General features: G+C 58.2%; 1 protein-coding gene across 1 annotated transcript in view; it reads right to left on the reverse strand.

Moving 5' to 3' along the window:
- TRPM1 (transient receptor potential cation channel subfamily M member 1) overlaps positions 1 to 25,625 on the reverse strand; it is a gene marked incomplete at both ends in the record, with an annotated part of 35,394 nt that extends 9,769 nt beyond the window's left edge. Inside the window, 21 exons of the mRNA XM_081114845.1 lie at positions 181 to 432; positions 1,529 to 1,657; positions 2,229 to 2,360; positions 2,561 to 2,683; positions 3,293 to 3,521; positions 4,217 to 4,512; positions 4,922 to 4,951; positions 5,287 to 5,427; positions 6,130 to 6,180; positions 6,418 to 6,552; positions 8,069 to 8,239; positions 9,430 to 9,530; positions 10,283 to 10,355; positions 11,592 to 11,715; positions 12,392 to 12,566; positions 14,379 to 14,550; positions 15,497 to 15,621; positions 16,292 to 16,505; positions 18,296 to 18,491; positions 19,272 to 19,351; positions 25,551 to 25,625. Of these exons, the coding sequence (XP_080970971.1) occupies positions 181 to 432; positions 1,529 to 1,657; positions 2,229 to 2,360; positions 2,561 to 2,683; positions 3,293 to 3,521; positions 4,217 to 4,512; positions 4,922 to 4,951; positions 5,287 to 5,427; positions 6,130 to 6,180; positions 6,418 to 6,552; positions 8,069 to 8,239; positions 9,430 to 9,530; positions 10,283 to 10,355; positions 11,592 to 11,715; positions 12,392 to 12,566; positions 14,379 to 14,550; positions 15,497 to 15,621; positions 16,292 to 16,505; positions 18,296 to 18,491; positions 19,272 to 19,351; positions 25,551 to 25,625 (3,024 nt within the window). The remainder of the gene's footprint in view (positions 1 to 180; positions 433 to 1,528; positions 1,658 to 2,228; positions 2,361 to 2,560; positions 2,684 to 3,292; positions 3,522 to 4,216; positions 4,513 to 4,921; positions 4,952 to 5,286; positions 5,428 to 6,129; positions 6,181 to 6,417; positions 6,553 to 8,068; positions 8,240 to 9,429; positions 9,531 to 10,282; positions 10,356 to 11,591; positions 11,716 to 12,391; positions 12,567 to 14,378; positions 14,551 to 15,496; positions 15,622 to 16,291; positions 16,506 to 18,295; positions 18,492 to 19,271; positions 19,352 to 25,550) is intronic.
- Between the last annotated feature and the right edge of the window lie 1,695 nt (positions 25,626 to 27,320).

The raw sequence follows: 27,320 nt of genomic DNA on the forward strand, positions 1-27,320 counted from the left end.
CGCTCTAAAAACCCATGGTGGAAGGAGGAAGAAGAAGAAGAAAGAGGAGGAGGAGGAGGAAGAGGAAACCAACTACAGAGGAAAGACCAAATGCAATGCAAGGAAGCCAGGCGCAAGGCGCGGCCCCGTGTGCTAACCGCAGCCGCGGCGCCTGCAGGGACCCCGGGCCTCGCTGCTCACCATCTTCCCGATCATCATCACGTAGGGCCCCAGGTACTTGTTGACCCCGAAGATGTCGAGGACGCGGATGTACCAGAAGATGATGTCCACGCAGTAGATGACCCGGCCGTAGCCCATGTACGGCTGCTGCTGCAGGCGCAGGACGGCCCCGACCAGGAACACGGCGATGGCCACGAGGTCCGTGATGTTCCAGTACTCCTGGAGCCACACCTTCACCTTCTGGCTGAGTTTGCCGGGTTCCGACATGAGGATCTGAAAACGAGCGCCCAGGAGCGATGAGCGGGGAGTGCCGTCCGTCCGGGAGGCCCCGTCTTCTATGGGAGCGCTGGGACATCCCAGGGGACACGCTCCCTTTCCCGCTCAGGGCCTCCAACACCCGTCCTCTCAGGCAGGCAGAGAGCTCCAGAAGCAGCCGGCCAGCGCGGCTCCGTGGTTGAGCATCGACCGAGGAACCAGGAGGTCAGGGTTCGATTCCCGGTCGGGGCACAAGCCCGGGTTGCGGGCTCCATCCCCAGTGCGGGGCGTGCAGGAGGCAGCCGATCCGTGATTCTCTCGCATCATGGATGTTTCTCTCTCTCTCCCTCTCCCTTCCTCTCTGAAATCAATAAAAATATATTAAAAAAAAAAAAGATCTCTAGGAAGGGAAATTCCACGGCGTCCTCTGCTGTTCCTCGATCCGTGTTTCGCAAGCTCCCAGGAAATGCCTTGGGAACAAAGCCCTCGCTGCAGTGAGGGCAGCTGCCTCTTGATGTCTTCCTCACTCCCTGGACGGGCGCCTGTGAGCGGATGTTCCTGGAGGGAAATCTGGAGCGGGGATGGGCCGCGTGGTCCCAGGGAAGCGCAGGCCACGCCGTGGGGAGGGCGGAGCCCGGGGCGGGGGTGTCCAGCTGCCAGGACTCCTCTTTGCAACTTAGATGGGGGAAGGCAGGGGCGAGTGAACCTTGATTTCCTCCGACACGAGCTCCTAGCCTTTGAAAAATTGCCGATTAAAAAGATCACTACTTCAGCCCGGCCAGCATGGCTCAGTGGTTGAGCGTCAACCTATGAACCAGGAGGTCACGGTTGGATTCCCCGTCAGGGCACAGGCCCGGGTTGCGGGCTCCATCCCTATGGTGGGGCGTGCAGGAGGCAGGCAATCCATGATTCTCTCTCATCATTGATGTTCCTCTCTCTTTCCCTCTCCCTTTCTCTCTGAAATCAATATATATGTATGTATTTATTAAGAGAAAGAAAGAGAAAGGAAGGAAAGAAGGAAGGAAGGAAGAAAACTGGTTTAAAAAATGAAAAAAGAAATTGCATGTGAGCTGCCGTGGGTGGACGTGGGCTGGGCGGCGGCGGGAGCACTTGCCTCGCGGACCTTCTCTAGGGCCAGGGTCACGATGTAGGCGATGACGACCCACTCCTGCAGGCAGGGCCAGCGCTCCATGCGCACCAGGATGATGTAGTTGAACAGCAGCAGGTAGCCCAGGTACGAGATCTGAGAGACGGGAAGCCCGTGAGCCGCGGCCCGGGGGGAGCCCGCTCCCGAAGGACCCCTGTTCTCACACGGGGGGTGGGGTCGGGCCGGGCCCTGCCCAGGCATTAGGGGTGAGTGCATGCAATGGTTGACCAAACAGAGCAGGCTAATTTTTTTTTAAATGTCGTACTGATTTCAGAGAGGAAGGGAGAGGGAGAGAGAAACATCCATGAGGAGAGAGAATCACGGATCAGCTGTCTCCTGCACGCCCCCCACTGGGGATGGAGCCCGCAACCCAGGCAGGTGCCCTGACCAGGAATCGAACTGTGACCTCCTGGTTCATACGTTGACGCTCAACCACTGAGCCACACAGGCCAGACTCTTTTTTAAAAATTAAGGGGTTTTTTTTTGAGGTCACATGAGTTGATAACATGATGTGAATTTCAGGCGCATGTTCTATCCTGTTCTCGCCACCCGACACCTAGTCTCCTCGGGGCCCTGACACTGTCCTGGATTCTCACACATCTCGCTGTTCTCAACAGGCCACGGGGCAGGCGCTGGAGGTGGGGGGGCGGGAGAGGGGGGGCCGCACCGTGTAAAACCAGAACTTGACGATGGGCGCGTTGTAGAACTCGCAGATCTTGGTCCCGATGGGGATCCTCCTCTGCTTCCTGTGCTCGCTCTCCTCGTCCCCCTTTCTGGAGCCGGCGTCCGCGTTCGGGTCCTGGGAAGCAGGGCAGGCAGGTGGCTGCGGGGGAAATGCAGCCCCCCGCCCCCCGGCCCCGTGTTCCCCAGGCGGGCGCCTGAGAAATCATCCTCAAAGTGGCCCCAGTGGCTGCCGTTTCCAAATTCGGGGGAAGGGGAATCCGGATGATGGTGAAAATGCCAGCAAACCGGCCCTCGTGCCACCCGGGCAACACTGACCACACTCTCTTCCTCCTTTTCTTTGCCGTCTTCGTTCTCCTTGGACGTTTGGTAAGAGAAGTCGTCGTAGGCGCGGAATTCCAGAAGCAAGATGGTGGGGGGCAGGAGGATCCCCATTATAACCTGCGGGGCGGGGAGACGGGGATGTCTAGGCGATGGCGGTGGGGGGGGGTGCCCACCGAGCCTTAGGAAGATGAGTGGACCGGGCCCGAGCCTGCCACACGCTGGCAAGACAGCTGGATGGAAAGAAGGAAAGACTCCCCTCCCCCCTGCCCCCTCCCCCCTTCCCCCCCCCGCCCCTCCCCTCCCTGTGAGAAGCCAGGGCTTGAGCAGAAAGGGGAGGAGGTGCCTGAGATGGGAGTCAGCCATCCTCCCAGGCCGTGGCGCCTGAATAAACCTCTTTCCTTTTGCCCGGCCAGCTGGTGTGGCTCAGGGGCGGGGCATCGACCTGTGAACCAGGAGGTCAGGGTTCGATTCCCAGTCGGGGCACAGGCCCGGGTTGCGGGCTCCGTCCCCAGGGTGGGGCGTGCAGGAGGCAGCCGGTTCAGGATTCTCTCTCATCATGGATGTTTCTCTCTCCCTCTCCCTCTCCCTTTCTCTCGGACATCAATTTTAAAGTTTTTTTCTTTTTAATATTTTTTAAAAAAATCCACAGTGAGCGCTTCGCTCCGCCCGGCAGAGAGCTCGGGCCAACACGCGTCACCCTCCCACCCTTCCCCGGGTCCCACACGCCTTCAGGCCGGGGTTCTTGCGCATGCGCAGCCGGCCCATCCACATGTCGGTGAGCAGCATCTGGCTGCAGGTGTGCGCGATGAAGTCCCGGTGCTTGGCCGCCACGGCCAGCTTGAGGCAGGTCGAGTTGCTCCAGTTCTTCAGCTCGTAGGTGAGCAGCTTCATGGCCACCTGCTCGTCGTGCCGGTAGGACTGGTCCAGCAGCTCCACGGCCAGCTGCCCGAAGTCTCTGGACGGGAAGACGGGGAATCGGGCCCGGGGGCGTGGCTCAGGGGTTGAGGATCCATCCACCCAGGAACCAGGGGGGTCAGGGTTCGATTCCCGGTCAGGGCACAGGCCCGGGGTTGCCGGCTCGATCCCCAGTGTAGGGCGGGGGGGGGGGGGCGTGCAGGAGGCAGCCGATGGATGATTCTCTCTCCTCGTTGAAGTTTCTATCCCTCTCTCCCTCTCCCTTCCTCTCTCTCTAAAAATCAATAAAAAGTATTTTTTTTTAATTTTTATATATTTTATTGATTTTTTACAGAGAGGAAGGGAGAGAGATAGAGAGTTAGAAACATCGATGAGAGAGAAACATCGATCAGCTGCCTCCTGCACACCCCCCACTGGGAAGTGCCCGCAACCCAGGTACATGCCCTTGACCGGAATCGAACCTGGGACCTTTCAGTCCGCAGGCCGACGCTCTATCCACTGAGCCACACCGGTTTCGGCAAAAGTATTTTAAAATAATAATAATAAAGTAAAATAAAAACGAATGGGAAAATATCCTCGGCTGAGGATTAACCATAAAAAGGGAAAATGATTTAAAAAAAAAGGGGGTGGTGCTAACAGGGGGCCACTCAACCCCCCCCCCGACTCCCCTCCCCCAAAGAGACAGCAGCCCCTCCCGGCCCCCGGCCCCCGGCCCCCGGCCCGCGGGGCGCGCACTTGGAGTTGCCGTCCAGGTCCTGGGAGATGTCGTCCACCAGCTCGCTCTCCGAGGACTCGTGGGCCATGGCCTTGTAGAGCTTGCAGGCCACCAGCGCGCGGGCCATGCTCTCCTCGCCGCGCTGCCACAGGAACACGGCCAAGCGCTGGCGCTTCATCAGCACGGCCCACACCATCAGCTCGTGGAACGGGTGCCGGAAGCGGCTCACAGCCGGGTCGTCCACGTCCACGTCCGCCTCCTCCTCCTTCTTCTTCTTCTTCTTCTTCTTCCCCCCTTTGGCCGGAGGCTCGTCGTCCTGGGGGCGGGGGGAGAGGCAGCGTTTCCCGTGGCTCCGCCATCGACGAGCTTCCGGGGGGGCTTCGGGTCGGCCAGGAGGAAGCGACCGCTCGGCCCGGCCGGCGTGGCTCAGTGGCCGACCTACGACCCAGGAGGTCAGGGCTCGGTTCCCGGTCAGGGCACGTGCCCCGGTGGCGGGCTCCATCCCCAGCGGGGGGCGTGCAGGAGGCAGCCCATCCATGACTCTCTCTCATCATGGATGTTTCTCTCTCTCTCTCTCTCCCTCTCCCTTCCTCTCGGAAATCAATAAATTTAAACAAAAATAGAAAGAAAACAAACTCATTCAATTTTATGTTAAACAACACACAACGAAGATGCACACGTATTTGACCGAACTGCCATGAACTGTGGAACACAAACCGACTTACTTCCATTCCCAGGAGTTTAAGAGCTTTCGGCTGCATCATGGAAGGGGAGAGAGAGAGAGAGAAATCAGCGTCATCAGGGGACTAATGCTCGTCGTACGTTCGTCGTCGGGCAGCAGCGGGCCGGCCGGCGTGGCTCCGTGGACGAGCGTCCACCTGTGAGCCAGGAGGTCACGGTTCCATTCCCGGTCAGGGCACACGCCCGGGTTGTGGGCTCCATCCCCAGTTGGCAATAAAGACATATTTTTTTAAAAAAAAGAAGAAGGGCTGGTGTGCTGGGGGCGGGGGACGAGCTTGGCTGGAACAGGCCGTGAGGAACCGCAGGCGGCCAGGGCCCCGGACGCCCCGCGCAGCTTGCTCCGTCCTACCCGCTTGGGCCCGAACAGGTTGTTGTACAGGGTCCGGAAGCTCTTGCGGGTATAGTGGCAGCGGTAGGCGCCCCCCATGAGGTACTCCAGCACCAGCCCGATGTCGATGAGGCTGATGTGGTAATCGGGCGGCAGGTTGCCCTGCGAGGGGAGAGGCTGCGTCTCAGGCCCTGTGCGAAGCGTGGACCTCGTCACCCCCTGGGGCCCGAGCGGTCGCTCCCGGCCACCGCGTGGGTGCCGTGGAGCTAAGGGCCTTCGACAACGCGCAGGCCCGGCCGGCGGGGCTCCGTGGCTGGGCGTCGACCTAGGAACCAGGAGGCCAGGGTTCGATTCCCCATCAGGGCACAGGCCCGGGTTGTGGGCTCGATCCCCAGTGTGGGGCGTGTGCAGGAGGCAGCCGATCCATGATGCTCTCTCATCATGGATGTTTCTCTCTCTCTCTCCCTCTCCCTTCCTCTCTCTGAAACCAATAAAAGTAAATTTTTTTAAAAAGTGCCCTGGCCGGTTTGGCTCAGTGGATAGAGCCTCAGCTTGCAGACCACAGGGTCCCGGGTTCGATTCTGGTCCAGGGCACGGACCTCGGTTGCAGGCTCCTCCCCAGGCCCGGGCCCTGGTCGGGGTGCTTGTGGGAGGCAACCCATCCATGTGTCTCTCTGTCTTTCCCTCTCTCTTCCACTCTCTCTAAAAACCAATGGGAAAACACCCTCGGGCGAGAATTAACAAAAACAAATAAACAACAATATAAACTAAAAAAAAAAAAAAAAAGAATTAACAAAAACAAACACACACAGCCACGTAAGGACGCCCACGGCCACGGCGCGGACCGTGGAAGGGCAGACGCACCTTCTTGACGTCCCTGACCAGCAGGTGGAGCGTGTTGGGCGGCCCAAGTCTCTGCAAGGCAAGCGTCCAGCCCGTGACTGCGGCTCCTCCTCATCCCCCGGGGCCAGCCCTGCCCTGCCCGTGGGACCGCGGGGCAGTGGCCCGCGGTCGGCCTGTCTCTCGCCCGAACCAGATTGGGTGGAGTGCGGTTAGGACGTGTCCACGGGCCTATGGTGGCCGGGGGGGGGGGATGGGGGGCGCGGAGAGGGGCCTGGGGGAAGGGGCTGGGGCCCCCCCCGGAGCACACACCGTGTTGTAGAGCTCCTCCAGCCGCGGGATGGTGAGGAAGTGCTGCATGTTGACCCCGTTCTCGATCAGCAGCTTCACGAAGTCCACCCGGTCCAGGACCAGGGCATCCAGCATGGCCTGCTCCAGCGCGTTCACCTGCGCGAGGAGGAGGAGGAGGGGGGGCGGCTGGGGACACCCCGCGGCCGGATCCCGCTCCCCCAGGTCTGCAGTGGGCGCCCGCCTCCCCTGCCCGTGCTCCCGGGGCTGGCGTCTCCGTGTCAGACCCACCACCCGGTGTGACGAGCGGAGACGGGGGCCTGAGGCTCTCCCTGTGTTTTTTGGGGAATTGTTTCCCGTGGATTGTGTTTCCCCCATTGGATTCGAGAGAGTGGGAGGGAGGGAGGGGGAGAGACCGGGGGAGAAACAACGATGTGCGGGAGACACGTCAGCCGGTTGCCTCCTGCTCGCTCCCCAACCAGGGCCCGGGATCGAGCCTGCAACCCAGGGACACGCCCTTGACCAGAATCAAACCCTCAACGCTTCAGTCTTTGGGCCGACGCTCTGACTACTGAACCACACTGGCTGGGGCTCCATTGATTTGTAGAGAAAGCAGGAGAGGAGGAGGGAGGGAGAGAGAGAGAGAGGCTCATGGATGTGAGAGAGACACATCCCCTGGCTGCCTCTCCCATGTGCCCCAACCGGGGGCCGGGGATCGAACCTGCAACCCAGGCACTGTGCCCTTGACCGAGAATCGACCCCGATACCCTCCAGCGGCCAGGCCGGCGCCCTAACCAACCAGCCACCCTGGCCAAGGCGATTTCCTCCTTTTTAAGACAACATTGGAGATGATTCAGGATCGCGGGCCAGCTGCCATCGTCTCCCCGGTGTCCAGTCTTGTTTTTAATTAAAATCGTTTATAAGCCTCTGCTTTTCATAGAAACACGAGAAGGAAAACCCACAGAAGTTGCCGTGTTCTTTTCAAAACAACACGGGGAGCGGGACTCGGATCTCCGCCCCCCCTGCCCCCCATGAGCAGTGCTTTCTGAGGTGGTGGGCTGTGCTGTGTTTATCATAAACATCACATTGTTGATCACTTGCGTCTCTGTCGTTCATGGGCGATGGGCCCTGGCCGGGTGGCTCCGGTGGTTGGAGGGTCGCCCCGTACACAAAAGGGTGGCAGGTTCCATTCCCGGTCAGGGCACGGACGTAGGTTGTGGGTTCGATCCCCATTGGGGTGCATGCGGGAAGCAACTGGTCAGTTTCTCTCCTCTCTCTCTCTCTCTCTCTCTCTCTCTCTCTCTCCCTCTCCCCCCTACCCCCCCAATCAGTAAGCATATCCTTGTTCAACTGGTGTGACTCAGTGGTTGAGCATCAACCTGTGAACCAGGAGGTCAGGGTTCGGTTCCCGGTCAAGGGCACAGGCCCAGGTTGCGGGCTCGATCCCCAGTGGGGGGCGTGCAGGAGGCAGCCGATCCGTGATTCTCTCTCTCTAACGTCGATGTTTCTCTCTCTGCCTCTCCCTGTCTCTTCCATTCTCTCTAACAATCAATGCCATGGAAAAGTATCCTCGGTGAGGAATGGCCAAACAGGAAGGAAGGAAGGAAGGGAGGTGGGGAGGAGGGAGGGAGGGAGGGAGGGAGGGAGGGAGCCGTGAGCCGGGCTCCCCACGTACCCAGTTCAGCAGCTCGATCTTCCGGGGGTCGGTCTCCTCCTCCCCCTCCTCCTTCCCCTTCCCCTTCCGCTTGCCTTTCCCTTTCCCTCGGCCCTTGGTGGTGGCCGTGGGCGGCTTCTTCTCCCTCTCGGTGGCCTTGCTGTCCGTCGGGGGGGCCAGGCTCCCCAGGGGCTGCCGTCCGCAGAAACGGGGGGAGAACAACATGAGAGCCGGTGGTCCCGAGATGACCCTCGCCTCTGCATGCATGCACACGTGTGTACACACATGAACACAGGCACACGTGAGAACAGGAGTACGCATACACCTGTGCGCGCACATACACACACAGTGCTAGGGGCCTCCAGGGGTTCACGGAACAGAGTGTGAGAACTGAGTGCTCTCAATACAATCATTGTGTTTCCTTTTAACGAGCTATTTTCTTTCTTTCTTTCTTTTTTTTAATCTAAAATATATTTCTATTGATCTCAGAGAGCCAGGGAGAGAGAGAAACATCCGTGATGAGAGAGAATCATGGATCGGCTGCCTCCTGCACGCCCCACACTGGGAATCGAGCCCACAACCCGGACCTGTGCCCTGACGGGGAATCGAACCCTGACCTCCTGGTTCCTACGTCAACGCTCCACCCCTGAGCCACGCTGGCCCGGACTCTTTCCTTCTCTTTGGAAGAGTGAGCACCCCTCTTCACGGGCCACGCTGAGATATCGGGTGGGCGCCCGGCCCAGCAGGAGGCAGCCGATCCATGACTCCCTCTCATCATGGATGTTCCTATCTCTCTCTCCCTCTCCCTTCCTCTCGGAAATCAATAAAAATATATTTTAGGAAAAGACATATCGAGTGGTCATTTCTCCAGGAGCCCTGGCTGGGGTCTGAGACCGGGGCTGGTAGCTCCTCCTTCCCCCTGGTTCCTTGAGGTTAAGGAGCCACGCCTCCTCCTAATGGTCCTAGCGGATCTCGCGGCAGATCATCCCCAAGGACCATGTGACCGGGGGAGCACCTACTGTGCGCGGTGGATCACCCCCGAGGACCGTGTGACCGGGGGAGCACCTACTGTGCGTGGCAGATCACCCCCAAGGACCGTGTGACCGGGGGAGCACCTACTGTGCGCGGTGGATCACCCCCGAGGACCATGTGACCGGGGGAGCACCTACTGTGTGCGGTGGATCACCCCCGAGGACCGTGTGACCGGGGGAGCACCTACTGTGCGCGGTGGATCACCCCCGAGGACCGTGTGACCGGGGGAGCACCTACTGTGCACGGCGGATCACCCCCGAGGACCATGTGACCAGGGGAGCACCTACTGTGCGCCGTCTGGACAAGGTCGGGATCGGGGGGCGGGGGGGGTGACTTGGGGACAGTCTCACCGGCCAGTGGGGCCCAAAGACGAAGATCTGGCTCCGTGCTATGTCCACGCGGTTCCAAGCCAGCGCCAGGCTCAGCTGGTCCGGGGCGGACGCATTGGTTCCTGGGAAGGCAAGGAAGCAGGCCATGCTCTCTCCGCGCCTGGACCGCCCGGTCCCGCGGGTGCGGGGCGGTGAGCTGGGCTCCGGGCACCCACGACCACCACCACCACCGGGTCTGAGCGCTGCTGCCTTTTCCTTTCGCTAAGAACGCCATCTCCTCACAGGGCTGCCCGGGAGGAGCGTGCAGGCAACCTCTTTGCACCTTTTTCTTTTTCTTTTTTTAATATATATTTTTATTGACCCCAGAGAGAGGAAGGGAGAGGGAGAGAGAGAGAAACATCTACCCCTGCCAGTTTGGCTCAGTGGCTAGAGCATCGGCCCACAGACTGAAGGGTGCCCTGGCCGATCCCCGGCCAGGAGGCAGCCAAGCGATGCGTCTCTCTCACATCAATGCTTCTCTCTCTCTCTCTCTCCCCCTTCCTTCCAATCTCTCTCAAAAAAAAAAAAATCAATGGAAAGAAAACCAAAAACATCAATGATAAGAGAAAATCATGGATGGGCTGCCTCCTGCACGCCCCCCACTGGGGATCGAGCCCGCAACCCGGGCCTGTGCCCTGAGGGGGAATCGAACCCTGACCTCCTGGTTCATAGGTCGACGCCCAACCACGGAGCCTGGTGCACACTGACACGGCCTGGGCAGCTGGCCAGCCCCGGGCTCTGTCACCGACAGACACCATTCCCGGCAGGCGATGGAGACGGTGACCAGCCAGGCCAGCACCGAGAGGCCGGAAGTCGCCACCTGCCCGGAGCTCACCTTTCAGCAGGGCAGTCAAAATCGCCATCTCCATGTCCTGCTGGCCCTCGGCTCCCATCCGAAACACCGTGACCTGGACGCGGGTTCATGGCGAAAAGACTGAGTCAAGGGACGTTGGCGGCAAGAGGGAGGCTTGGGGTGCTTTTGACAAAGGACAGCAGAGACCGACACGTACGCCAGGCAGTGATTCTGGGAGCAAAACCTTCTTATTTCAATTATTATTACTAGAGGCCCGGTGCACGAATTCGTGCACAGGTGGGGTCCCTCAGCCTGGCTGGCGATTGGGCCAATCGGGGTGTCTCCGGGGCAATCGGGGTGTCTCCCGGCCGATCGGGGAAGGCTGGCTGGGGGGAGGGACCGCGGATGGTTGGCGACTGCAGGGGTTTGGCTGTGGTAGCGCACTGGCCACCACGGGGCAGCTCCTGCATTGAGCGTCTGCCCCCTGATGGTCAGTGCGCATCATAGCGACCGGTTGACTGGTCTTTCGGTCGCTTAGGCTTTTATATATATAGATTATTTTAATGTGTTTATATTGATTTCAGCCCTAGCTGGTTTGGCTCAGTGGCTAGCAGTAATGGCAAACCTATGACACGCGTGTCAGAGGTGACACGTGAACTCATCTTTTTGGTTGATTTTTCTTTGTTCAATGGCATTTAAATATATAAAATAAATATCAAAAATATTGCCGAAACTGGTTTGGCTCAGGGGATAGAGCATCAGCCTGCGGACTGAAAGGTCCCAGGTTCGATTCCGGTCAAGGGCATGTACCTGGGTTGCGGGCACATCCCCAGTGGGAGATGTGCAGGAGGCAGCTGATCGATGTTTCTCTCTCATCGATGTTTCTAACTCTCAACTCTCTCCCTTCCTCTCTGTAAAAAATCAATAAAATATATTTAAAATATATATATATATATATATATATATATATATATATATATATAAATCTTTGTTTTACTATGGTTGCAAAGATCAAAAAATGTCTATACGTGACACGGCACCAGAGTTAAGTTAGGGTTTTTCAAAACGCTGACACGCCGAGCTCAAAAGGTTTGCTTGCCATCACTGGGCTAGAGCGTCGGCCCAGGGACTAAGGGTCCCGGGTTCGATTCCGGTCAAGGGCACGAACCTCGGTTGCAGGCCCCTCTCTGGTCGGGGCGCGTGCAGGAGGCAACCCATCGATGGGTTTCTCTCACATCGATGTTTCTTTTTGCCTTTCCCGCTCTCTTCCACGCTCTCCGAAAAAATCAATGGGAAAAATATCCCTGGTGAGGATTTTTTTTAAAAACCCCAAAAAGCCGCAGACACTCACAAGCGCCTTCTTCTTCATGCACTCCGCGATGGCCGCCAGCAGCTGCAGCGCCTGGGTCCTGCCGTAGTTAAAGGTTTTCTGGATGGTGACCAGCAGCTGGTCCCTGAGCGGTTCACTGATGACCCTGTTCGAGGGAAACGCCGCAGGGAAGAGAGACAGCTCGCGGCAGGCCTGCCCGCGTGAGTCGGCACCGCGGCCCCGGGCCCACCTGATGCCCTATCCACTGAGCCACACCGGCCAGCCAGGGCCACCTGGTATCTTTGATTGGAAACGTTTCCCCCTTGAGGGGCTCCCTGGATAGAAGAGGGAAGAAAGGGGACCAGAGTCTAAAACTGCCTTCACGCCTGTCCTCAGTCCCAGGCTTGTCGAAACCCGTCGACGGGGAATGCGGGTGAGAGAGAGGGTGTCCCCCAGAGGAAGAATTCCGGGAGCAACACCATGGTCTCCACGGCTCCCTCCCACGCCGACCTGGGGAGATGGGAGAACCCAGCCCAGGTGCCTTCTTGAGCCCGGCCGGCGAGGCTCAGTGACTGAGCACCGACCTAGGAGCCAGGGGGTCCCGGGTTCGATTCCGGGTCAGGGCACAGGCCCGGGTTGCGGGCTCCATCCCCAGTGGGGGGCGTGCAGGAGGCAGCCGGTCCATGATTCTCTCTCATCACGGATGTTTCTCTCTCTCTCCCTCCCTCTCCCTTCCTCTCTGACACCAATAGAAATGCATTTGAAGAGATTCCTTCCCGAACATTTTTTTGGAACGACCAAGGTTTCCGGCCCCGCCCTGCGCACCCCGTCAGGAATCCTACCCTCCTTCCTCACAGTATTTGTGCGCGAACGACAGAATGTCCGAGGCCCGCCCGCTGCCGTCGCAGACCACCACGGGGACCGGCGGCTCCTCGCGGAGGTACTCCAGGACGACGGAGAAGACGTTGGGGCCGCCTTCCACCACCAGGGCCACAACGGGCACCCCCTGGCCCAGCCCTGCAGGACACACACAGTCCCATCAGACCCCCCGCCCAGCCCAATCCCCTCCCCATGTCCGTTCCTGTTGTGGTGAATCCTCACTGGAGGGTGTTTTTCCATTGATTTCCAGGGAGGGTGGGAGGGAGGCGCAGGGAGAGAGAAACATCGATGTGAGGGAGACACATCACTGGGTTGCCTCCCGCGGGCCACCCGACGGGGCTGGAGACCGAGCCTGCACCGAGGTCCGTGTCTTTGACGGCGAGCGGAACCTGTGACCCTTCCGTCTGCAGGTCAGCACTCTATCCACTGAGCCACACTGGCCAGGGCTCATTTATTGTATTTTATTGATTTCAGAGAGGAAGGGAGAGGGGGGGAGAGAGAGATAGAAACATCCATGATGGGAGAGAACCACGGATCGGCTGGCCTCATGCACGCCCCCTCCCGGGATCGGAGACAGCAACCCGCGCATGAGCCCTCGACCGGGAATGGAACCGGCCACCTCTTGGTTCATGGGTCCAAGCCCAACCACTGGGCCACACCGACCGGGGCTGCCTCGGGAGTTATTTGATTAACGTCAACCAACGCCAAGTAGGAGACATGTCCTTGGTCTCAAAGCTCTGAAGGCCTTCCTTCGATGAAATGGATACGTGAGGGGATTCCAGAACTCAAGAGGGACGGGGTAGTGGTTCCGGTTGGCCCCCATGATGCATTTCTGCAGCCAGGAACTCGGAAATATGTTGAACCAACTCTTAACCCGAATAATCTCCGTTCAGTTCCGTTCGGCAAATGTGCGTTCGAGGGTCTGCTATGGCCCAGCCTGCGTGGCTCCGTGGTTGAGCGTCGACCTAGGAACCAGGAGGTCACGATTCGATCCCCGGTCAGGGCACAGGCCCGGGTTGCGGGCTCCATCCCCAGTGGGGGACGTGCAGGAGGCAGCCGATCCATGATTCTTTCTCATCGTGGATGTTTCTCTCTCTCTCTCCCTCTCCCTTCCTCTCTGAAATCAATAAAAAACACATATTTTAAAAAATGGACCCAGATGACATGGCCCCACCCTGCCTTTGAGTCTTCCAGCCCAAGACCGGCTTGGCAGGAATATGGCAGCCAAATCACCTTCTTCCTCTGGAAACAGTGGAATTCGTTCCTCGTGGTTTAGGCTGGACGTCCCGCCCCCACGCCCCCCCCCGAAGCTCCGCGCCGGGAGAGGTGACAGCCGAGCACCCCTTTGCCGTCCCTGCCCCGCTCCGAGCCCGAGGCAAAGGATGACAAAGGGAAGCCCAGCAGCCCCATGGCCGCGTGGAGCCGGCGGCGTGAAGCGTGCAAATCCGGAAGAATCCAAACACGGGAGGACACATCCCGTCGCCAGCCCGTGCGTCCGGGAGATCCGACTCTCGGAAACCCACCGCTGCTCAGGGCGGCCGCCCCCGCCGAGCTGTCAGCCTCACAGTCCCTTTGGTTGACCTTCCTTTTCCAGGTTGTCTTCCACAGAAACCCTACCAGAGCCCGGCCAGCATGGCTCCGTGGTTGAGCATCGACCCAGGAACCAGGAGGTCACGGTTCGATTCCCAGTCAGGGCACAGGCCCGGGTTGCAGGCTCCATCCCCAGTGTGGGGCGTGCAGGAGGCGGCCGATCCACGATTCTCTCTCATCATGGATGTTTCTCTCTCTCTCCCTCTCCCTTCCTCTCTCTGAGATCAATAAAAATATATTTTTTTAAAAAGAAAGAGGGCCAAATCAAGTCGTCTTCTGTGGATCTAACAGGGACACGGTTAAGGCTTTACACACCCGGGCGGTTGGGTGGCTGTGGCCGTGGCCGTGGCCGGGACTCACGTGTGTTGATCTTCTGCAGGGAGATGTGCTTCTCCAGCTGCCGCCGGAGCGTCACCTCGGCGCCGTAGCGGCCCAGCGTGCCGTTGTCGGCCAGGATGAAGTGCGTGTGGGCGCTGTTGAGCACGGACAGCTTGCTGAGAGGGTTGGACATGGTCTGGTAGAGTCTCGTCACCTGACAAGAGGCACAGCTCCCGTCAGAGCCGCAGCCCAGGCGCAGTCACGCCCGCGGGGGCAGCCGGGACGCGGATGCAGGCAGCAATGCCCCGGCTCCCAGTGCAGTGCGGCCTGCTGTCCCTTTCCTGTCCTCTCTCATGATGGACTTTTTTTTTTTAATTTCTATATAAAATTATTTTTTTATTGATTTTAGAGAGGAAGGGAGAGGATGAGAGAGAGAGAAACATCCATGATGAGAGGGCTCATGGATCGGCTGCCCCCTGCACGCCCCACACTGGGGATGGAGCCCGCCACCCGGGCCTGTGCCCTGACCGGGGATCAAACCAGTGACCTCCTGGTTCGATGCTAAACCACTGAGCCACGCCAGCCGGGCTGAGGAATAAATTACTTTTAGATAACGCCAACCCAGCCATTGTACTCCTGGGCATCGATGGCAAAGAAATGAAAATCTATCTTAACACAAAATCCTATACGTAGCCCGGCGATATGGCTCAGTGTTTGAACGTTGACCTATGAACCAGGAGGTCACGGTTCGATTCCCGGTCAGGGCACAGGCCCGGGTTACAGGCTCCATCCCCAGTGTGGGGCGTGCGGGCAGCGGCCGATCCATGATGTATCATCAGTGTTTCTAGCTCCCTGCTGCTCTCCTTTCATCTCTCTCTCTAATAATAATAATAATAATAATAAATTAAATAAGAAACAAATAACCACGCGGATTAAGAAGGCCCTGGTGGTGATGTCCCGTCGCGGTTTGGCAAGACGTTGGTTACAGTGGCCGAGAGGGAAGAGGGGTTGATGGGAGCCCGTCTTCCTCATTTCGGACAACTGCAGGGGGACCTGCCACGACCTCAGAGGACAGACTTGGGTTTTCTTTAAATTGCCGGCGTCCAAAAGCGACAATAATGATGAACGCTCAATGGCCCAGTCGGGGAGGAGGCACTCACGTCCTTCCCGATCAGGTCGTCCTTGTTCTCCACGAGGCCCCAGGGGGCGATGCCGATGGCGCAGACCCGGCCCCGGGACTTGGAGGAGTGGTCCTTCAGGGCGTCCCCGACGTGGCTGATGACCCCTGGGAGCAGCCGGGAGGCCCATGAGTGAGGCCCCCTGTGGATGGGTGGGGGGAGGGGAGCTGGGGGGGGAACCCCTTCTCTGGGCCACTCTGCCCCTGGGGAACGGGTGGAGACATGGTGATCTTTGCCATTGAAAGAAGGTACCCCGGCTCTGGCGGCCTGGCTCAGTGCTTGAGCCTTGACCTGTGAACCAGGAGGTCACGGTTCCATCGCCGGTCAGGGCACAGGCCCGGGTTGTGGGTTCGATCCCCAGTAGGGGGCGTGCAGGAGGCAGCCCATCAGTGATCCTCTCTCATCATTGATGTCTCTCTCTCTCCCTCCCCTTCTGCAATCAATAATATATTTATATATTTCTTTTTAATCTTCACCCGAAGACATTTTTCCATTGTTCTTTCAGAGAGAGGAAAAGACAGAAACATCGATGTGAGACACACACACCAGGGCCGGGGCCGGGGAGGAGCCCGCAACCTGGGCCGGAATCGAACCCGGGGCCCTTCCGTCCAACCGCCGAATCTCTATCCACTGAGCCAAATCGGCTCGGGCAATAAAAATATTTTATTTTTTCTTTCTTAAAAATATATTTTAAAAAATAAAAACCCAAACGCGACCTCGGGCTGCCACACACGTGGCTTTTCCTTCCGGGGAAGCTCTCTGGGGCCGCGCGCTCACCCGTGCTGACGCCCCCCGTGAAGATCCAGGCGCCCGTGGTCACGGCGGCCTTGACCAGGCCCTTGCCGAACACCTGCTTCAGCTTGGGCTGCATCTGGAAGCTCTGGAGGCCTCCGTGCACGGAGATGAGGAGCTTAGGGAGTTCCAGCTGCCAGTCCTTCACCATCAGGTGCAGCAGCGCGTCCGGCTTGGTGTCGTAGGACACGCGGATGTACTGCAAGAGAGGGCGTGGCGCTGAGCACGTCCCCGGGGCAGGGGGCTGGCGTGGCTCAGGGGTTGAGCGTCGACCTAGAAACCAGGAGGTCAGGGTTCGATTCCCGGTCAGGGCACAGGCCCGGGTTGCGGGCTGGATCCCCAGTGTGGGGCGTGCAGGAGGCAGCCGATCCATGATTCTCTCTCATTGATGTTTCTCTCTCTCTTCCTCTCTGAAATCAATTTAAAAAAAATTTTTTTTTTTTGAAATTGTCCTCTGGCTTTCTCTCCCTCAGGTTCTGTGGCCTCTACAGGAGCCGGTGACGAAGAGACGGGAGGAAACTTTTTTTGCGGGGGGCCGGGGGGGGGGGTGGGGGCTGCCAGATGGAGCAAGGAAACTACAGGACGTACGTAAACTACAAGTAAACGACACTTGAATTTGATACGAGCACCAGAAAATGTTTCAGGGCCCTGGCTGGCGTGGCTCAGCGGATAGAGCGTTGGCCTGTGAACCAAAGGGTCTGGGGTTCGATTCCCGGTCGAGGGCATGTACCTCGGGTGCAGGCTCGATCCCGGTGCGGGAGGCAACCCATCGATGTGTCTCCCTCCCGTCGATGTTTCTCTCTCTGTGTCTCTCCCCCTCCCTTCCCCTCTCTCGGGTGAGGGTTCACCAAAGAATAATTACAATAATAATAATAATCAAGTGGTGCATTGTGGTTTTCTTTTAAAAAAAGGAGAAAAGCAGTCGCAGAGACGGCCTGACGGGGCGCGTGGGAGTGTGACTCAGCGCCGGCTGAACGGAGCCCAGCGCTCCGCCTCCCCGGCTGGCAGGGCTCCAGCCCGAGGGCCCTCCCTGCAAACAGGACAAGCCCTGGCCCCCTGGGCCAGCTGGGCACAGACCAGGGGGGCGTGGATGGACTTCAGAGGGAACCACGTCCAGGCGCCCCTCCCCCGTCCCAGGAGGGGGCACGGTGCCCAGCCAGAAAGCAGAACCCAGACAACCCACCAACCAGCACGTCACCCCTCCCGCCCCCGGGGAGGCAGGAGGAGGAAGCAGCTCGCAGCGTCTGGGCCAAGAGCATGGTCTGTGCACTCACAGTAAGGGGCACGACTGGTTCCTTATCACAGCGCCCCGTTTCTAAGCCCTGGCCGGGGGCTCAGCGGGTGAGCACGTCGTCCCGAAACGCCAGGGTCGTGGGTGCGATCCCCAGTCAGGGCGCACACCCAGGTCTTGGGTTCGGTTCCCAGTTGGAATGTGTGCGGGAGGCAACCAGTCAATGTTTCATTCTCACATCGATGCTTCTCTCCCTCTCTCTCCCTCTCTCTCTCTCAAAAAAAAAAAAAAAAAGAAATCCATTAAATAAGTAGAAGAACAAATGAATGTCTCTCTAAAATAAATAGTATTTTTTAAATCTCATGGCTAAAATGCTGAGCATGCAGATATATTTCTTTTTATAGAAATACGTCTTTATTGATTTCAGAGAGGCAGGGAGAGGGAGAAACATCACTGATGAGAGAGAATCATGGATCAGCTGCCTCCAGCACGCCCCACACTGGGGATCGAGCCCGCAACCCGGGCCTGTGCCCTGACCGGGAATGGAACCCTGACCTCCTGGTTCCTAGGTCGGCGCTCCGCCACGGAGCCACGCCGGCCGGGCACAGGTGCATTCCCTGTCTTTGCCAGGAACCATCCTGGAGGATTGAGCGATGCCCCTGAAAGAAGACCCAGGTGCCCCGGTCTGGGTGTCTGGGGGGCTGGGGCTCTGACGGGGGCTGTGGGCCGGGGGACGGCCCTGCCTCAGCCCGTCTCACCATGGCTTTGTTGCAGTATCCGCCACCCTGGAACTCCAGCGTCCCGTAGGCATCGGTCGGGTAGGCCTGGGTGTGTCTGCCCACAGACCATTTCTCCGGCGGAGCCTCCAGCTCTGTGCCCTCCTCCCCATTTTTGCCGGATGTTACGCTGGGCAGAGGGGGGATATGCAGGGCGATGAGCTGGCCACAGCAACACCTGAGAACAAAGGCAAAAACAGTCTTTTCTCTCCCTCTCTCTCTCTCTTAAAATATCCTTTATAATAAAGGCCTAATATGCTAAGTGTCCGACCGTCCGACCAGTCGCTATGACACGCACTGACCACCAGGGGGCAGACGCTCCAACCGGCAGGTTAGCCTATTGCTGGGGTCTGGCCGATTGGGACCAGGCAAGATGGGCCGGACTCGCCCTGGAGCCCTCCCGCAGTCCCTCCCTGGCCAGCCAATCTCCCGCGGTCCCTCCCCGGCCTCTGAAATATTTCCTCTAATTAATTTCCTTTCCATGTGCACGGATCCATGCACCGGGCCTCTAGTGTTTTTACGGATTTCGAAAGAAGGAAGGGAGAGGGAGAGAGAGAGAGAGAGAGAGAGAGAGAGAGAGAGACATCCATGAAGAGAGAGAGTCGTGGGTCGGCCGCCTGCTGCACACCCCCACTGGTTTTCATTCTGGCTTTGGTCCCAGGAGGCACTTAGCCGTGTGTCTGTGCAGGGCGACTGCAGGGCGGCCCTAGAGGGTTCCATCGAGGAGGCCCAGGCGCCCCTGAAGTTAAGGAGGGACGTTGAGGTGCAGCAACATGAAGATGGGATCTCTCTCTCTCTCTCTCTCTCTCTCTCTCTCTCCCCCCCTTTCACTCTGTCTGGAAATCAATGGAAAGAAATATCCCCAGGGGAGGATCAAAATAAAAAGAAAGAAGAGTTGCCGGCAGCCGGGGGCCCCGGGCGGGTCTGGACCGTGGCTTCCCTGTGGCTCCCAGGTCACCTGCTGGGGTCCTTGGTGCTGGGGACGACGAAGACGCATTCCCGCCTGCAGAAGGTCTTCTCGATCCACGCCTTCTGTCCCTGGGAGACAAGGAGGTGGGCGTGAGGCCCAGGTCTCCCCAAGGCACCCTCAGCATCCGTGCTTCCCCGCCTGTAAAATTCACCCGCCTGCCCTTCGCGGGACGGCCGCCCAAAACATCCGAGTCGACCCGGCTGGTTTGGCTCAGCGGGTAGAGCGTCGGCCTGTGGCGGACCGAGAGGGTCCCGGGTTCGAATCCCTGTCAGGGCACATGCCCGGTTGCGGGCTCGGTCCCCAGTGTGGGGCGTGCGGGGGCCAGCTCATCCACGATGCTCTCTCATCATGGGTGTTTCTCTCTCTCGCCCCCTCTCCCTCTCTGTGTAACCAATACAAACGTATTTGAAAAGCAAAGAAAGAAAAGAGAAAGCAGCCGAGAGCTGAGCCGGACAGGGCTGCGGGAGAAAGGCCGGGCCGTGGAGGACAGACGCGTGTCCGTGAGGGGTCTGGCCAGGCCCGGCAGGGACGTCCGAGGGCCCTGGGCTGAAAGAATTGGGGCTGCCAGATCCTTTTTCTTTCTTTTTCTCTTATTTTTTTTTTCCCATGAAGAGACGGAAAAAAATACAGCCCATCTGCTGCAAACATGACCGATTAACGCTGGTACGATCTGGGCGGTGGGTGCCCACATGCTCACTGTCCGGTTATCCTCTGGGCTTCTTTCGTTAAATATGTTTTGATTGATTTCAGCGAGGAAGAGAGAAACATCACTGATGAGAGAGAATCATTGACTGGCTGCCCCTGGCAACCCGGGCATGTGCCCTGACCAGGTATGGAACCGGGACCTCCTGGTTCGTAGGTCAACGCTCAACCACTGAGCCACCTGGCCGGGTGGCTTTTCTGTGGGTTCTGATGGCAGGAGACAGCCAGCGTGGAGCCCGGGGAGGCGTCCCGTGGACAGGAGTCAGGAGGGTTTGACATTCTGGACCATGTCCACACGGGTGGGGACGTCCCTACAAGGAGGGGTGCAGGAGGGCGGGGAAGGCTGGGGCCGGGGTGGGGTGACAGGGGGGACCCCGGGGGGCGGGCAGGGCCTGGGCCACAGGACATGGCTTTGGGCCTGGGTGTCTGCAGCCTCCGAAGTGGCTTCTGAAACCACGGGGGCTGGTTCGCTGCTGGGCGGGCCTCTGTTGACTCCGCGGCCTTCTGTCTTTGGGCCAAAATTAACAGCGAGCCCCACCCGCAGCCAAATGACGGGGGACCAGTTTAGCCAGAAGACACCACCGCTGGCCTCCTGGGTCTATTTCGAGCGCGCTGTCCCTCTGCGGCTGCCTGTGGCCCCACGTGGTGTCGCTCAGTGGTTAGAGCGCCCGCCCTGGCACCTGAGAGTGGCGGATTCGATTCCCGGTCAAGGGCAGGGACCGGGGTGGCAGGCTCGGTCCCTGGCCCCGGTTGGGGTGTGTGCAGGAGGCCACTGATGTATCTTTACCCCGTATATCTTTTTCATCAACCTGATCCAATCTAGTTAGCCCTGGTTACTGGTTTAACCAGCCTAATCCACTCCAGCTAATCCTACTACTGGTTTAATTAACCTAAGTAAGCCAATCGAGCCAATCCCACCTACCGAGTTAAAGAGCCTGATCCAGGCAGGCTAATCCCACCTGCTGAGGTCAGCCAGCCCGATCCAACCTAGCTGCTCTCACCTGGCGATAGTCAATTAGTGCAGCCGTCCCAGCCGCTTTGGTTCAGCGGGCTGAACGGTCCCGGGTTAGATTTCTGTCAAGGGCACATGTCCGGGTCTCGGGCTCGATCCCCAGTGGGGGGCGTGCAGGGGCAGCCGATCCATGACTCTCTCTGATCATTGATGTCTCTCTCTCTCTCTCCCTCTCCCTTCCTCTCTGAAATCAATAAAAAATATTTTTTTTTTAAAAAAAGAAGTAGCCAGCCTGTTGAGCCGGGCAGTGGCCGACTGACCCAGGACTCGTCCTCTCAAGGAATCATCCCAGGCCCCCCGCCCCCCCCGCGGCCGTGCACGGGTCCCCCGGCCGGGAGGAGGCCTGTGCAGCCGGCCTCCGCGGAAGAGGAGCTGGAGGCCGCTGGGAGCCGAGCCCACGCCTGGCAGAGCCACACCGAGCTTACCTGGGCCGGCGGCAGAGCCGGGAGGGTGCAGCCTGGCCTCCCGCGGCCTCCTCCTCGGACGGGGCAGGAAGCTGGCTGCGGAGGACCCTCCCTTTAAGAGCGTCCACATGAGCAGCATGTGAGCCCTGTGCCCCGGCCGCGTGATCCCAGGCTGCCAGGCCACCCCATGTGGCCTCCCAGGAACACTGCCTGGGGACCCAGGAGAGGAGGGGGGGCGGGGACCTCCCCTTTGAAGGGACCCCCCTCCTCATCCCCCGGCCAGTCCTTCCCTGGCTGGAAACGTCCGTGTGGTTTGCATAATCGAGACGGTCGGCATCATCGGTCCCTCAGATGCCCCTCGTGACGGGGGCAGTGCCCGGGCCCCGAGGAGCCGGGAGGAGGCCTCCCGGGACATTCCCCTCCCCAAACCCTTCTCCCAGTCACCCGAGGCTGGGTCAGAGGTCAAGGCGAGCACCACCCCGAATGCCGCGGGAGTCCCCCCTGACTCTCTCGTCCTTGCCCGGGTGCCGAGCATCCCGGCCGACCCCTCCACCGGCAGCAGCCGGCGGGACCCCCCCACCCGCGGTCACCCCACACGGCCAGGCCGGGAGCTGCGTGCGCCCCTATGCATGGTCATTCCGGCTGCAAAACGGCCACCTCCTGCTTCCCTCCCTCCTTCCTCCTTTCCCATATCCGTGTTCCGGCCCGGCTGGCGTGGCCCGTTGGATGAGCTTCGACCTAGGAACCAGGAGGTCACCATTCGATTCCCGGTCAGGGCACATGCCTGGGTTGCGGGCTTGATCCCCAGGAGGGGGCGTGTAGGAGGCAGCCGATCCATGATTCGCTCTCATCACTGATGTTTCTCTCTCTCTCTCTTTCTCTCCCTCTGTCTGAAATCAATTAAAAACAATAAAATTAGCCGAAACCGGTTTGGCTCAGTGGATAGAGCGTCGGCCTGCGGACTGAAGGGTCCCAGGTTCGATTCCGGTCAAGGGCATGTTCCTGGGTTGCGGGCACATCCCCAGTAGGAGATGTGCAGGAGGCAGCTGATCGATGTTTCTCTCTCATCGATGTTTCTGACTCTCTGTCTCTCTCCTTTTCTCTCTGTAAAAAATCAATAAAAATATATTTTAAAAAAATAATAAAAAAATAAAAATAAAAATAAAGATCTATTCTCCCCAGCAGCCTTCGGTGGACAGGACGGTGTTATTGCTGCCGTCACCAGGCGTGGCCGCTGTGTACCTGGAAGTTGTTCCCTGGGACCATCACCCTCCCATGTACCCCCAAACCCCACCAGCCAGCGCTCCACTCTCGGCTTTCCGAGAGGCTCAAAAAGCTTCGTTTTGGCCCGACCGCCAGGCGGGAGAGCCCAGCCCAGCCACAGCGCCCACCTGGGCGGACCCTCAGCTAAGGGGTCCCGGGCGCTGCAGCTCTCTGCACATGGGGCCCCCATGGGCCAATCTAGGGAGCCCAGGGCCCTGCCAGCTCAGCTCCCTGCTGCCCCCGCCTGGCTGCAGCTGCAGTTTGCTCCAGATTCACTGGTCGGGGAGGTGGAGGGAGAGTGTGAGTGCAGGGGAGGTGCGAGAGAGAAGGAGAGAAGGGGGAGATAATGAGAGGGCAGTTGGGGTCCCCTGATGCTTTCACACCCCAACACCAGGCACCGCCCATCTCCTTCCTGTCTTCCTCCTTGGGCTCACCAGGAGTTTAGTTCTTCATTTTTCTTCATTTTTTAATTTTATTATTATATTTAATTTTAATTTTATTTTTTAATTAATTTTAATTTTATTTTTCATTTATTATTATTTTATTTTTAATTTATTTTTTGATTTAATAAAATAAATTAAAAATAAAATAAAAATAAAATAAAAAATAAATTAAAAATAAAATAAAAATAAAATATAAAATAAAAAATAATTAAAAAATAAATTAAAATAAATTAAAAATAAATTAAAAAATAAATTAAAATACAAATAAATAAAAATAAAAAATAAAATAAAATAAAAATAAAATGAAATTAAAAATAAGATTAGAAATAAAATAAAAAATTTTATAGAAGGCCTGGTCATCCCCAACTGCCCTCCCCTGCTGGCCTGGTGCCCCCAACTGCCCTCCCCTGCAGGTCTCTTTCCCCCCCAATCCCTCTCCCCTGTAAACCTGGTCACCCCCAACTGCCCTCCCCTGCAGGCCTGGTTGCCTCCAACTGCCCTCTTGTGTCCACATGAGGGGGCCATCTTGAGCACATAAGGGCGGCCATTTGTGTGTAGAGTGATGGTCAATGTGCATATTACCTCTTTGTTATATAGGATTTTATTTTATTTTATTTTATTATTTTATTGAGGCTGTGGAGCCTTATTTGTTTGTTGTTGTTGTTGTTGATCCTCACTCAAGGATATTTTCCCATCACGTTTTAGAGCGAGTGGAAGGAAGGGGGGGAGAGAGACATCGATGTGAGCGAGACGCATTGATGGGTTGCCTCCTGCGCACGCCTGCAGGAGGTCCATGCCCTAACTCAGGTGCTCAGGCCTGGGGTCTGTGGGCTGATGCTCTATCCACGGAATCTAACTATTCAGGGCTCATTAAAAATATATATATATATATTGTTTTCAGAGCAGAAGGGAGAGGGAGAGAGAGATAGGAACATCCATGCTGAGAGAGAATCATGGATCGGCCGCCTCCTGCACGCCCCACACTGGAGATGGAGCCCGCAACCCAGGCACGTGCCCTGACCGGGAATCGAACCCGTGACCTCCTGGCTCACAGGTCGACGCTCAACCCCTGAGCCAGGCCGGCCGGCTGCTTCTCCATCTCTGTATTACTCTCCCCAGATTCTAAAAGGATGGCTTATCCCCAAACAGTCGCGTTAAAAATGTAAGTCGCTTAAGAGGCCTCCCGGGCCCCCAGCGCTGCTCTCGGCGGGCTTAGCGGCCGGGCCTGCTTCCCGGGTTCAAGGTTTTTATCCGGGGCCATTAATCACAGGAAAGCAGACATTAGGAGCATTCGCCTGCCAGCTGCTGCGCCTCCCTCCCCCTCTGTGAGGCATACCTCTTTTTATTTCTAAAATACATTTTTATTGATTTGAGAGAGGAAGGGAGAGGGAGAGAGAGAAACATCCACGATGAGAGAGAATCACTGATCGGCTGCCTCCTGCACGCCCCCCACGGGGGATGGAGCCCACATCCCGGGCACGTGCCCCGACCGGGAATCAAACCCTGACCTCCTGGTTCACAGGTCGACGCTCAGCCACTGAGCCACACCAGCCGGGCTGGTTTGCAATCTTGACCAACGTTGAAGTCTCCTCCCCTGCTCCCCTCTTGTTGAATTCTTTGCCCCCAGACCCCACTGACTGCACAAGGCGGGGTACCAGGCACCTGTTTCGATTTGCTCCGAGTCCCGGAGCTGCCTGACCCTCCGCAGGGGCTCAGCGTGATCCTGACCCTCACGGAGGGTCTCCCAGGCCCCACACGGCGCTCCCCCCAACATGTGATGGGGACCAAAGAGGGGGGCGTTGGGTCCGGCGGCAGGGAGCGCAGGGGGCGGGGAGAGTCATCACAGGAGAAGCGATGGGGAGAGCCCAGAACTTCGGGGGTGGGGGGCCAGGTGCCGTGTGCCCCGGGGATCTGCACAGCTCACACCCCAAAAACGCATCCAGTGAGGGCCGTGAGCTCCGTCTCTGAGGGTGGGAGCAGCCAGGAGACCACAGAGGCTGGTCACAAGGTTGGCAGGAAAGGGGGACCTCCCCCCGCCCCCTGAGAAGGGGTTCGGATGAAGCAGCTCCGAAGGCAGGGCACCCCATCCCCATAGGCCGCGGACAGCGGAGGACAGATGCCCACTGACCAGGGTCCCTCTGTCGTCTGTCCCTCTGCCCTCAGGCCGCCAGGCAACGCTCATTCACCTCCTTCCTTTTTTTTTTTTTTTGACTCCTCACCCGAGGATATTTTTCCATTGAATATTTGCAAGAGAGAGGGAACAACAGAGAGAGAAACATCGATGTGAGAATAAACACATCCACTGGACGCCCCGATCAGGGCCCAGGCCGGGGTGGAGCCTGCCACCGAGGTACGTGCCCTTGACCAGAATCAGAACCCGGGACCCTTCAGTCCGCAGGCCGGCGCTCTACCCACTGAGACACACCGGCCAGGGCTCACTCACCTTCTGCGACCCCGACGTGGAGCTCTTGAGCGAGCCCCGCTTGAAAGAGCTGCTCATCTTCCTTGGGGAGCCCATGACTGTCCCCTGCACCCCTCGGTGGGTAGGGCCAGACCCCCCCGCCAGGAGGGCAGCCCCCTAGGGGGTCCCCGGACAAGGAGGCCAGGGGCCTGGGAGCAGGCTGGCTGCAGCCGGTCGGCCGGGAGGCGTCACACTGGCCTGGTCTGCCTGACTCCTGTCCTCCTATAACATCTGTCACCAGCCGTAATCCCTCCTCCCCCAGAGGTTTAGTGGGCGCCAATTTAGCAAATGGAAAGCAAAGTGGTGGCTGCAGAGAGAGGGTGGTCAAATGGGGGGATTTGGGGATCCAGAGAGGCACAACTCCAGGGCAGACAGCCCCCGACAGCTGGCGTCGGCTCACGGCTCCCTCCTCCCAGCCAGCAAGAGTCCACATCCCCCTGTCAACTTGGTGGCAATGAGATGAGCTAAATATATTTTTATTGATTTCAGAGAGGAAGGGAGAGGGAGAGAGAAACATCCATGATGAGAGAGGATCATGGATGGGCCGCCTCCTGCACGCCCCACACTGGGGATCGAGCCCGCAATCCGGGCCTGTGCCCTTGACGGGGAATCGAACCCTGACCTCCTGGTTCAGAGGTGGACGCTCCACCACGGAACCACCCCGGCCTGGCTTAATGCATTTTTAATTCTCCGGCCGTGCTTCTGTAAATACATGCATTTTTGCTTTTTTAAAATTATTTTTTATGCATATTTGTTCTTTCCTTGGGGTGCACTTACAGCTTTTGTAACAACTCACGTACCATTGTTTTCTAACTTTCTGTTGCTGCTGATCCTCACCCGAGGATATTTTTCCATTGGTTTTTAGAGAGAGCAGAAGAGAGAGGAGAGACACAGAGAGAGAAACATGGATGAGAGAGAAACACATCGACGGGTTGCCTCTTGCACAAGCCCCGACCAGGGCCCGGGCCGGGGATGGAGCCTGCAGCCGAGGTACATGCCCTTGACCAGAATCGAACCCAGGACCCTTCTGTCCCCGAGGCCCCAATGGTATTATTACTCTTGCCCACCCCCAGGCTTACGCGTCCTGCATTTTGGAGCCTCCGCACATGGGATTAAAGGCCAGCCGGCCAGCCAGCCAGCGGGGCCGGCTCAGAGCTGAGCCCCTAAATGGAAGCTGGGGGTGGTCACCTGTATGAGGAGGGTGAGCCGAGGGAGCAGGGCCCATCTGGCTGCCCGCCTGCCCCCTGCCACAGGGCGAGAGACAGGCGGCCCTGCTCCTTGTCCATGTTCTCCTTGTGTTCATGCCTCACTTTCCCGGCGCGGTTTCGTTTTCCGCCCGAGTTCTGCGTGGAGTGGAAGACGATTATTCTGAATTTTTGTCGGATCGTTCCTAGGTCTCTGGTGGTTGTTGTTGTTTTTACGATCGGTCTCTGGGGGGTTTATTTTGTCGCTGTGGCCCAGCCACCTTTCCCCGTCTCTTCACGCGCTGGTTGTTTTCTATCGTGTTTCCTGCCTTGGAAAGAAGTCCCCTCTCCCCGTCTCCATGGGCTGGCTTCCTGCGAGGGGAACCCTTCGCCCATCGGCCTGTGGCTGCAGAGTCCGAGGGCCTCTCAGATCCGCTGTCAGGCCCGGCCGGCCGGCGTGGCTCGGTGCTCCAGCCTCGACCTGTGAACCAGGAGGTCACTGGTTCGATTCCCGGTCAGGGCACATGCCCGGGTTGCCGGCTCGATCCCTAGTAGGAGGCAGCCGATC

Source organism: Myotis nattereri (genome assembly GCF_964212035.1).
Source record: "Myotis nattereri genome assembly, chromosome: 21".
NCBI classification, from domain to species: domain Eukaryota; kingdom Metazoa; phylum Chordata; class Mammalia; order Chiroptera; family Vespertilionidae; genus Myotis; species Myotis nattereri.